The following is a 12,029-nucleotide window of genomic DNA, read 5'->3' as shown; positions in this document are numbered from 1 at the left end:
TCTAGATTTTCCAGTTTATTTGCGTAGAGGTGTTTATAGTATTCTCTGATGGTAGTTTGTATTTCTGTGGGGTCGGTGGTGATATCCCCTTTATCATTTTTAATTGCGTCGATTTGATTCTTCTCTCTTTTCTTCTTTATTAGTCTTGCTAGTGGTCTGTCAATTTTGTTGATCTTTTCAAAAAACCAACTCCTGGATTCATTGATTTTTTGGAGAGTTTTTTGTGTCTCTATCTCCTTCAGTTCTGCTCTGATCTTAGTTATTTCTTGCCTTCTGCTAGCTTTCGAATGTGTTTGCTCTTGCTTCTCTAGTTCTTTTAATTGTGATGTTAGAGTGTCAATTTTAGATCTTTCCTGCTTTCTCTTGTGGGCATTTAGTGCTATAAATTTCCCTCTACACACTGCTTTAAATGTGTCCCAGAGATTCTGGTATGTTGTATCTTTGTTCTCATTGGTTTCAAAGAACATCTTTATTTCTGCCTTCATTTCGTTATGTACCCAGTAGTCATTCAGGAGCAGGTTGTTCAGTTTCCATGTAGTTGAGCGGTTTTGATTGAGTTTCTTAGTCCTGAGTTCTAGTTTGATTGCACTGTGGTCTGAGAGACAGTTTGTTATAATTTCTGTTCTTGTACATTTGCTGAGGAGTGCTTTACTTCCAATTACGTGGTCGATTTTGGAGTAAGTACGATGTGGTGCTGAGAAGAATGTATATTCTGTTGATTTGGGGTGGAGAGTTCTATAGATGTCTATTAGGTCTGCTTGCTGCAGAGATGAGTTCAATTCCTGGATATCCTTGTTAACTTTCTGTCTCGTTGATCTGTCTAATGTTGACAGTGGAGTGTTGAAGTCTCCCATTATTATTGTATGGGAGTCTAAGTCTCTTTGTAAGTCTCTAAGGACTTGCTTGATGAATCTGGGTGCTCCTGTATTGGGTGCATATATATTTAGGATAGTTAGCTCTTCCTGTTGAATTGATCCCTTTACCATTATGTAATGGCCTTCTTTGTCTCTTTTGATCTTTGATGGTTTAAAGTCTGTTTTATCAGAGACTAGTATTGCAACCCCCGCTTTTTTTTGTTCTCCATTTGCTTGGTAAATCTTCCTCCATCCCTTTATTTTGAGCCTATGTATGTCTCTGTGTGTGAGATGGGTCTCCTGAATACAGCAGACTGATGGGTCTTGACTCTTTATCCAGTTTGCCAGTCTGTGTCTTTTAATTGGAGCATTTAGTCCATTTACATTTAAGGTTAAGATTGTTATGTGTGAACTTGATCCTGCCATTATGATATTAACTGGTTATTTTGCTCATTAGTTGATGCAGTTTCTTCCTAGCCTCGATGGTCTTTACATTTTGGCATGTTTTTGCAATGGCTGGTACCGGTTGTTCCTTTCCATGTTTAGTGCTTCCTTCAGGGTCTCTTGTAAGGCAGGCCTAGTGGTGACAAAATCTCTAAGCATTTGCTTATCTGTAAAGGATTTTATTTCTCCTTCACTTATGAAACTTAGTTTGGCTGGATATGAAATTCTGGGTTGAAAATTCTTTTCTTTAAGAATGTTGAATATTGGCCCCCACTCTCTTCTGGCTTGGAGAGTTTCTGCCGAGAGATCTGCTGTTAGTCTGATGGGCTTCCCTTTGTGGGTAACCCGACCTTTCTCTCTGGCTGCCCTTAAGATTTTTTCCTTCATTTCAACTTTGGTGAATCTGGCAATTATGTGTCTTGGAGTTGTTCTTCTCGAGGAGTATCTTTGTGGCGTTCTCTGTATTTCCTGGATTTGAATGTTGGCCTGCCCTACTAGGTTGGGGAAGTTCTCTTGGATGATATCCTGAAGAGTGTTTTCCAACTTGGTTCCATTTTCCCCCTCACTTTCAGGCACCCCAATCAGACGTAGATTTGGTCTTTTTACATAATCCCATACTTCTTGCAGGCTTTGTTCACTTCTTTTTCTTCTTTTTTCTTTTGGTTTCTCTTCTTGCTTCATTTCATTCATTTGATCCTCAATCGCAGATACTCTTTCTTCCAGTTGATCGAGTCGGTTACTGAAGCTTGTGCATTTGTCACGTATTTCTCGTGTCATGGTTTTCATCTCTTTCATTTCGTTTAGGACCTTCTCTGCATTAATTACTCTAGCCATCAATTCTTCCACTTTTTTTTCAAGATTTTTAGTTTCTTTGCGCTGGGTACGTAATTCCTCCTTTAGCTCTGAGAAATTTGATGGACTGAAGCCTTCTTCTCTCATCTCGTCAAAGTCATTCTCCGTCCAGCTTTGATCCGTTGCTGGCGATGAGCTGCGCTCCTTTGCCGGGGGAGATGCGCTCTTATTTTTTGAATTTCCAGCTTTTCTGCCCTGCTTTTTCCCCATCTTTGTGGTTTTATCTGCCTCTGGTCTTGATGATGGTGATGTACTGATGGGGTTTTGGTGTAGGTGTCCTTCCTGTTTGATAGTTTTCCTTCTAACAGTGAGGACCCTCAGCTGTAGGTCTGTTGGAGATTGCTTGAGGTCCACTCCAGACCCTGTTTGCCTGGGTATCAGCAGCAGAGGCTGCAGAAGATAGAATATTTCTGAACAGCAAGTGTACCTGTCTGATTCTTGCTTTGGAAGCTTCCTCTCAGGGGTGTACTCCACCCTGTGAGGTGTGGGGTGTCAGACTGCCCCTAGTGGGGGATGTCTCCCAGTTAGGCTACTCAGGGGTCAGGGACCCACTTGAGCAGGAAGTCTGTCCCTTCTCAGATCTCAACCTCCGTGTTGGGAGATCCACTGCTCTCTTCAAAGCTGTCAGACAGAGTCGTTTGCGTCTGCAGAGGTTTCGGCTGTGTTTGTTATTGCCCTGTCCCCAGAGGTGGAGTCTACAGAGACAGGCAGGTTTCCTTGAGCTGCTGTGAGCTCCACCCAGTTCGAGCTTCCCAGCAGCTTTGTTTACCTACTTAAGCCTCAGCAATGGCGGGCGCCCCTCCCCCAGCCTCGCTGCTGCCTTGCCGGTAGATCACAGACTGCTGTGCTAGCAATGAGGGAGGCTCCGTGGGTGTGGGACCCTCCCGGCCAGGTGTGGGATATGATCTCCTGGTGTGCCTGTTTGCTTAAAGCGCAGTATTGGGGTGGGAGTTACCCGATTTTCCAGGTGTTGTGTGTCTCAGTTCCCCTGGCTAGGAAAAGGGATTCCCTTCCCCCTTGCGCTTCCCAGGTGAGGCAATGCCTCGCCCTGCTTCAGCTCTCGCTGGTCGGGCTGCAGCAGCTGCCCAGCACCGATCGTCCGGCACTCCCCAGTGAGATGAACCCAGTACCTCAGTTGAAAATGCAGAAATCACCGGTCTTCTGTGTCGCTCGCGCTGGGAGTTGGAGACTGGAGCTGTTCCTATTCGGCCATCTTGCTCCCTTCTGAACTTTTTTTTTTTTTTTTTTTGAGATGGCGTCTCACTCTGTTGTGCAGGCTGGAATACAATGGTGTGATCTTGGCTCACTGCAACCTCTGCCTCCCAGGTTCAAGTGATTCTTGTGCCTCAGCCTCCCAAGTAGCTGGGATTACAGGTGCCCCCCATCACGCCTGGCTGTTTTTTGTATTTTTAGTAGAGATGGGGTTTCATTATGTTGGCCAAGCTGGTCTCGAACCCTTGACCTCAGGTAATTCACCCACCTTGGCCCCCCAAGTGTCAGAACTTTTATATAAGCCCTTCCAAACTAAGAGAAGGTCCAGGCTTCTAGAATTTAGCCATGATTCACTGCTTCCCTAAAGAAACCGGATATTCTCCCAAAAAAAGAAAATAATACTGGACTCTTCGAAGCTGACTGAAGAGCTTTGTTTATATGATTTATTAATAAAAAGATTACTAAATCATTACTTTTAAACTGCTTTGCTTTATATTTATTACATTTACATATTTATGTATAAATATATAAATGTATACATTTGTTTATATATTATATTTATACTGATATTGATAACTTGCTTTCAATTTCCATAAACGTGCTTGTTTAGCAATTTTGGTTTTTTTGAAGAGTATAGGAAAATGCATTCTCATGTTGCTGGCAGAGAAGAATTTTGTAATATGTATCCAAAATTAAAAGTTGGTTACAGTTTGACATAGCAATTCCATTTCTAGAAATTTACCCGAGATATCAGATAAGTACACAAAAATGCAAGTTTAAGGATATTTGTTACGGTTTTGTTTAACAGGAAATTCTGGAAACAAATGTCCATAAAAACTAAATATAAAATTGGTTAAATAAATTATGGTATAGGGGAAAGTTCTAGTGGCTTGAACGGATGGGTGGCAGGAGGAACCATTATGAGAACTGAAGCTGACGATTAAACCTGAACAGCAGCAAGATTACAACCTCCCAAAAGCACCGAGACTTTGTGGCAGAGTCCATGGGGGAAAAGCCAGGAGGAAGCCTGGCTGGGATTGGTGAAGTTATGGACAAGAAGCTGCAGGAAAGGGGCTTTGACAAGGCCTATGTTGTCCTTGGCCAGTTTCTGGTGCTAAAGATGAAGACCTCCTCCGAGAATGGCTGAGGGACACTGGTGGTGCCAATGCCAAGCAGTACCAGGATTGCTTCGGATGCCTTTGAGAGTGGTGTGACGTCTTCTTGTGGTGCTTTCTGGGAAGCCCTCAATCCCCAGCCCTCAACTGGAGCTTGCAAGCGAATAGAGACTCCTCCCCTGTCCTCAACAAAGGAAAAGACTGCTATTGTCCTACTCACCTACAATGTACTCCAGGGTCTTTTGGGAGTTTTTTCTCCTAACCATTTTAACTTTTTTGGATTCTCGCTCTTGCATGCCTCCTGTCTTCCTTTTTCCCCTGCCAGTTCCCTGGGGACAGTTACCAGCTTTCCTGAATGGGTTCCTGGCCCTGTCCCTCACCCCCACCCTCACTTTCAGTCCATTTGATACCATTTGGCTCCTTTTTTGACAAAAAAGTCACTGTCCTTGTAAAGTTTTTTAGATCAATTAAGTCAGTGGCTTTCAAAAAAAAAAAAAAAATTATGGTACAGGGCAGGGCGTGGTGGCTCACGCCTGTAATCCCAACACTTGGGGAGGCCAAAGTGGGTGGATCACCTGAGATCAGGAGTTCGAGACCAGCCTGGCCAACATGGTGACACTCCATCTCTAGTAAAAATACAAAATTTAGCAGGGCTTGGAGGCTTGGACTTGTAATCCCAGCTACAAGGGAGGCTGAGACAGGAGAATCACTTGCAACCCAGGAGGCGGAGGGTGCAGTGAATCAAGATCGTGCCACTGCTCTGCAGCCTGGGCAACAGAACCAGACTCCGCCTCAAAATAAATTATGGCATATACAATAGGATAAAAACAGTCAAAAGAAAATTCTGTCTCTAACAGAATTTAGAGACAGAGGTGCTAAATAGCACCTCAGTACACTGTAGTACTGACTGCTAGGCATCAATCATATATTAACTCATTAAACTCTGACAACAATCTTATGAGACTGGTATTACTAATATTCCCCCATTTAAAAAATGGAGAAACTGTAATTTACCTAAGACCATTGGACAAATTGTTTTTAATGAATCTGAACTTAAGTAGTCTGGCTCCAATGTCCACATGCTTTTAACCATTACATATGTTTAGTGACATGGAAAGATATTCATGATATACTAAATGAAAAAGAGTATTGTTCAACAGCATTTTTTGAAAGAAAATAAATTTATGTGCATCCTTTCACACTGTTCTTCTGGATTTTCCCCCACTTTCCCATCTTATCTCAAACCCAGATTAAAAATATACATACATACATACATATGTGTATAGGTAGGTAATGCATACTTATATAACCATAGACCAAAGCATGGGATAAAGGCTTTATACCAAGTTTTTATTATGGTTATCCCTGGGAATGGGATTATGATTGGGCCTTATTTATCTCTGTAGTGTTTGCATATACACGTAGGACACGAAACGAGCATATAATACTTTGGGAAGGCCAGAGAAAAACACTCTGCCATTTGCTTTTAACCACGGTCAGCAAACAAAAAACCTATTCTGACTGAAAAATTTCTGTGCCCAATATGAAGTGACTAAGATCAATTCTGACTTATCATCTCCAGTCTATTAAATCTATTGAATGTATTCTATGACTACCTAATGTTTCATATAAGTAAATAAATTAGATTTGGAGGAATATTTCTGAACTACCTACTGTACACAAAATGATTTCATGATGCTGCCTAGTATTGTGAATCATTCTTTTAGCTCAGTACCTTTCTAGCTACCTGATAGGCTATTACTAACCAAAAAGAAGCTGATCCTGTTCAGAAAGCAGGTGTCTTTAAAACCAAACTGAGCAACAGAGAATTCATCCTATATCTATCCCATTCAAAAACATTATAAATCCAATTTTCCCACTACTGAGACAAAAGTCTTTAGGTGGTCTTGGGCTTTGATCTCTCAATCATCAACTAGGGGCTGGGGGAAGAATTAGATGTTTTTCTCTGGCTAATACCATTACTCTTCCACAAATAACACCTAGACATTTAATGTATGTTAATGAGATAATCTGTTAGTACTTAACACAGAGTATAAATGTTCAAGAAATGTTAGGTCTGTCCCCTCATCACAAGAAATGCTTATAATACAGAGATATCTGAAGTCTCTCTGTAGCTATACTGAAAATTCGTTAGGCTCAATTCATAAGCACTTTGAAGGCCAGGCTCATTGGCTCACACCTATAATCCCAGTGCTTTGGGAGGCCAAGGCAGGAGGACTGCTTGAGTCCAGGAATTTGAGACCAGCCTGGGCAACATAGTGAGACCCCGTCTCTACAAAATTTTTAAAATTAGCTGGGCATGGTGGCATCTACCTGTAACTCTAGCTCCTCAAGAGCTGAGGTGGGAGGATCACTTGAGCCCAGGAATTTGAGGCTGCAGTAAGCTATCAGCATGCCACTGTACTCTAGCCTAGGCAACAGAGTGAGCAGAATGAGACCCTGTCTCAAAAAGCAAAAAACAAAACAAAACAAAACAAAACAACAACAACAAAAAACCCCAGCAATTTGAAGTTCTCCAAAGTTTTAAATTTTGATATAAACAAATACATATAATTTTTCTGGTATACTATACTAGTTTGGGTATGCTTTTTTCCAAGTGGTGGCAATAGATGATTAAAGTACACTTCAGTTTAGTCCCATATATACTTTGTCTATGGGGGGGTCAGCTTCAGGATTCATATAAGGAAGTTACATAAATATAGGGCACTAGTGATGAGAGGGCTCTTTTTATCTTCTCTAACTAGTAAAATTCTCTAAGATGATGCTAGAAGAGTGCCCATGTATTGCTAAAGAAGACAGAAAAAGCCTTCCTGCCCAGTGACCAGAGAATGTCCTCTGTAGAGGTCTTGAGGTCTTGTCTGGGTTAACACGGACAAAATAAATGAAAATAATATGAACAAGTCAACATGTCAATCAAGAAGATAACTTACTAATGTATATAGTATTAAGTTGACACAGGGTATAGGTCTGATATCCAGAGAGGTAGTCCTGGGTTACTCAAAAGACAGATTAAACATGCAGTGAAAGCACTGGTAAAGATGAGTCACCAAAAAAATGAGGAAAGGCATTTTGGGAAAGACATAATATCTGAGAGTTTAAAAAATTAGATATAATATGAGAAATCAGAACTTTCTTGGACCTCCTTATACTTACTTTATGTTTTAATATTGTTTTTAGTCTGAATTACATATACTTTCAATGCTTAGGCATTCTAAAAGTCTTATTCCAGCCCTGTGGAGAGGACATGTTGCAAAGTTTCGGCTTGGATTTGTTTTAATAAAAGAAAAAAAATTAGAGGTCAAAACCCATGACTTCATTAAAGGACACAGCAAATATGTTTGTGTTATTTTATTTAAAATATTTTTCTATTTTCTAAATAGCTTTGGCATAAAAAATATATAAACACAAATGATTTAATTTTAAAAAGTGCATTTTACGAACTTCACAAAGAGCAAATGTGTAATGGAATAAGAGATGAGGAACAGAAACCCACTTACTGAGTTGCAGAGGGCCTGTACTATTTCATGCCTTTGTTTAAAATCAAGGCTATGTTAATGATTAGGTATGGTTAAGGCTCTCCTAACATATCAAGAGGTCCTCCTATGATACCACGTCACTATCTTTTGAGGGATTCAGAAGAATGATAAGGGACCTAGGAACATATTCTGAGTCACCTTGTAAAGAACAATAATAATGACAGCTAACATTTACTAGGCAGTAAAATGTTCTAGATACTACATTAAGGACTTCTTTGATCATCTCAATTCTTTTAACAATCTCATATATTAATTTCTATTATTATCTCAAAACTCAGACTCTGCGCACTTAGAATAATTTGCCTAAGGTCATGCGGTAGGGCTGAAATTAGAAGCAAATCTGTCGGAGTCCAGGTCTGCCATTTTAACCACCATGTTATACTGAGGAAAGGGTAAGCCTGTGCCTTTGAGGCAATTATCACCTTTACTATCCGAATGTCTTCTTTGACTGAAGGACAAAAACCAGCTGGGTTATTTTCACCAACTCTGCAGCAAATGTCTTGCAGTTACCACATTATTAAAGCTGTATGATATGTTGACATAAAATCCAACAAGGTAATTACAATAGAATTCTAAAGTGTTTTATAAATTTCTAACTATCATAGAAAGAACTGCAAATTGAAATGTAGTAGTTCCTGTTTTAGTCAGCATATTATGGAAACTTTAATAATTCAATTACATGTTTAGGTACCTCCAGAGATGTTACAGTAAAAAGTGTTTTAAGAAAAAAGAAGGCATCATTCTGACAGAAAACAATTTTTAACTTTTTCTCTTATATCATCCAACTCATGATAAAAAGATATTTTATGTTACTGGAAAAAACACTAAAATAGTACCATTAAATACATAGATTATAAGAAAAAAAAAAAGACTCCAAATAAACAACAACAGAAAAGAATGAGAGGAGGGAAGAGGATCAGAGTTTCTCAGAGAAGTCATCTTTTCTTGTGTGTCTGAGAAACTAAAATGATTCAAAGACTGTAAATTGAATTATTCCAGTCCCAAGTGCAAAGAGGTAAGAGAATTTGGTAACTTAAGATTAAAAAAAAAGACTTACCTTTAGGAGAGCCAAAGCTACATGAAAGATTATGTTCAAACCCTGAAATAGAAAAAGAAAGTGAAAATTAGTAGTGCCACATATACCACGATTTTATTATTTCCCCAAGACTTCCATATATCTTTAATAAAATTCCTAATTGCTTTCATCTTCACAAACAATAACTAAACCATGAGTTTTTTTTTAAGGCATTTTCTTTCCCTGAGTGGCTTGTTGCAAATTTTAGGTGCTATTTAATCAATGTTCACATAAAATTGTTTTTACAATAAGTTATTTCCCTTCAGTCAATTTCTGGATTATTTGCATGTGCCTAAGTCTTGTGAAAGTCAAATTCCTTGCTCAAGCTGGCATAATGATGCAGAAGTCTAAAATTATTAATTGAAATTCCTAACCCTAATCTAGACATCTCGGTGTTACAGTTAAACTACAAGTAGCAGACAGAATAAAATAAAACAAAACAAGGCAATGTTGCCGATAAGTGGGACAGATTGTGTACTGGAGGCTTTAAGTATCACACTGCATTTCCACTACTGTTCTTACTGTTTTCTTATTTGTTTTAGTGATTGCTTTCAAGTATTATTCGTATAACTAGAGGTGGTCATTAGGGGCTATCTGCCAGACTTCCTTTTCTTTTCTGAAAACCATAGCAATATTTCTTTAGAAATAAAAAAATTAAATTGTTCTTGAAGAAGCCATTCTAGAACTGAATTTTGAACTCTGGGTTCTGCCCAATTGCTCTGAAGAGATGTTGAGTTATTAAATTCAAAAGATAGAGAATCTTATATGATAAAGATAACAATCAGAAATAAGTTTGCTACAAAATGTGCTGTTTCCTTGCCATGCAAGTCATCATACATAAGAAAAAAGATATTTCAAGTATGAGTTGGCCTAAGTCCCGTAAGTCCAGGGTCTATTTCATGTGCCCTCTTCATCGTGGTCACTGATACACTCTGGCTAGCTTTTGGATATGGAGCTGTACCAAATGTACTACCCAAAAAGCTTACAATAAACCATGTTTTTTCTGTTTCTGAAATAACTCCAGAAGCAAGGATTAGGCCCAGATATTTAGAGTGTATTCCTGTTATGATTTGCTAACATAACCTTTCACATTCAGCTACCAGAAATATGACTAATGATGGAAGGAATGAATGATAAACACAAATATTCAGTTGGTTAAAATATAAACCAAGTATTTTTAGTTTGGGGTTTACTCAGTTAATTCTTTAAGAAACCAAAAGAAGTAGGAAATAAGTATAATCAGGCCAGGAGATAAAAACAAATGAACGCAGTTCATAACCATACTAAGCAATTATCCTAGACTGGTTTTGATCACAATTTACCAACTAGAGAAAAGAAAGACTATTACAGATTTTAAAATGTGGGTTACAATTAAGCAAAATTTGCTTTCTGAATCAAAATTTCACTTCTTACCCACTAGCTGCTGCCCACCTGCCAAAACTTAAAGGCCAATATAAAAGAGACCTACTGCCCTGTTCTCCAACTCTGTCCACCACCACCACATCACAACTGCTAGGCAACAGTGAATTCTCACAACCTGAGTGCTTATCAGCCTGCCATCAGAACCTGATCCACTATTTCTCTGGTTCTTGTTTTTCCAGGCACTGCTCAAAATGTAAACCCCTCTCATCTCTGTTTTCTCATCTTCATAATGCTCTGGTCCTTTATCTTAAGCCAGTTTCCTACTCCTCCTCTCCTTCCCAAATCCTTTCGTGGTAGCCTTTGGAAACTCCACTCCATGTTCAGCTACCTTGGCTGTATTCTTAACCTCCCTGTCAAACATTCCCCCCAAATTCCTTATATTCACAGGAATAGTGAAATTTCATTGATTCTTATAACAACTTATAAAATGATTCTCATTTTTTAGAGTATGAATGTGACTAGCCCAATATTATCATGTGAAAACCAAAAAGAAAATTCTAAGCCCTCCAACTGACTAAATGGAGGACCAAAGGGACCCAACTAAACCTGAAAAAATAGTTCAGAACATGATAGGAAGGCGGAATCAGGCATGCCTCATTATACCCTCCTCCCTTTGGAGTTCAGGCACACAACTGACCAGCATTAACATTAAAAGAGAGATCCTAAGACAGACAGAAAAGACCCTGTAGCAATAAGATACCAAATTCCAACCTGACTCTAAGTATAGCATCACGTGGCAGATAGCAGGGCCCTGAAAGAAACCAAACTGTTTTATCCCAAAATAGATTCTTTAACATATTTTGAAATGGTTCTAAAAACCTGTCTTTTGTGGGGAAAATTTGCATTCTATAGAGGATTCCCTTTTCTTTCCAGGTCATTTTATGATCCTGAAGACAGATTGGCTGAGAGTCTAGAACCTTTTAAGGATCTCTAAAGGAAACATTTGCCATTTATTGCCTCTGGGAGTGGTTACCTAGGAGACTTCATATACATAAGAAGAACCCCAGTCTTTACAACCCCTTATCTTAACCCAGACACTCCTTTCTATTGATTCCAGGTTTTTAGATAATAACAACTCTTTCAACCAATTGCCAATCAGGAAATCTTTGCCAACCTGGGCAACAAAGTGAGACCCCCTCTCTACAAGAAAGTAAAAAAAAAATTAGCCAGGTGTGGTGGTGCACACCTGTGGTCTCAGCTTCATGGGAGGCTGAGGCAGGAGGAATGCTTGAACTGAGAGGGTGAGCTGCAGTGAGTCAAGATCACACCATTGCACACCAGCCTAGATGACAGAGCAAGATCCTGTCTCAAAAAACAAACAAACAAAGAAAAAGAAAAGAAAAGAAAAGAAAAGAAAAAGATAACATTTTTGAATCCACCTATGATCTGGAAGCCCCAGCTTTGAGTTGTCCTGCCTTACTGCACTGAATGAATGTATGCTTCACATCACATGTATTGACTGATGTCGTTTTTGTTTTTTGAGACAGAGTCTTGCTCT

At 39.2% G+C, this 12,029-nt stretch overlaps 1 protein-coding gene across 4 annotated transcripts in view; it reads right to left on the bottom strand.

The window, feature by feature from the left end:
• The window catches only part of RABGAP1L (RAB GTPase activating protein 1 like), an 800,696-nt gene that overhangs the window by 244,942 nt on the left and 543,725 nt on the right, over positions 1-12,029 (bottom strand). For all 4 annotated transcript variants that reach the window (XM_078000298.1, XM_015123648.3, XM_078000303.1 and 1 more), the window contains one exon: positions 9,092-9,133. In XM_078000298.1, the coding sequence (XP_077856424.1) occupies positions 9,092-9,133 (42 nt within the window). The remainder of the gene's footprint in view (positions 1-9,091; positions 9,134-12,029) is intronic.

Source organism: Macaca mulatta, chromosome 1, assembly GCF_049350105.2.
Source record: "Macaca mulatta isolate MMU2019108-1 chromosome 1, T2T-MMU8v2.0, whole genome shotgun sequence".
NCBI lineage: Eukaryota > Metazoa > Chordata > Mammalia > Primates > Cercopithecidae > Macaca > Macaca mulatta.
Note: the sequence above shows the minus strand (reverse complement) of the source record. Positions and strands in the feature narration are given on the sequence as shown.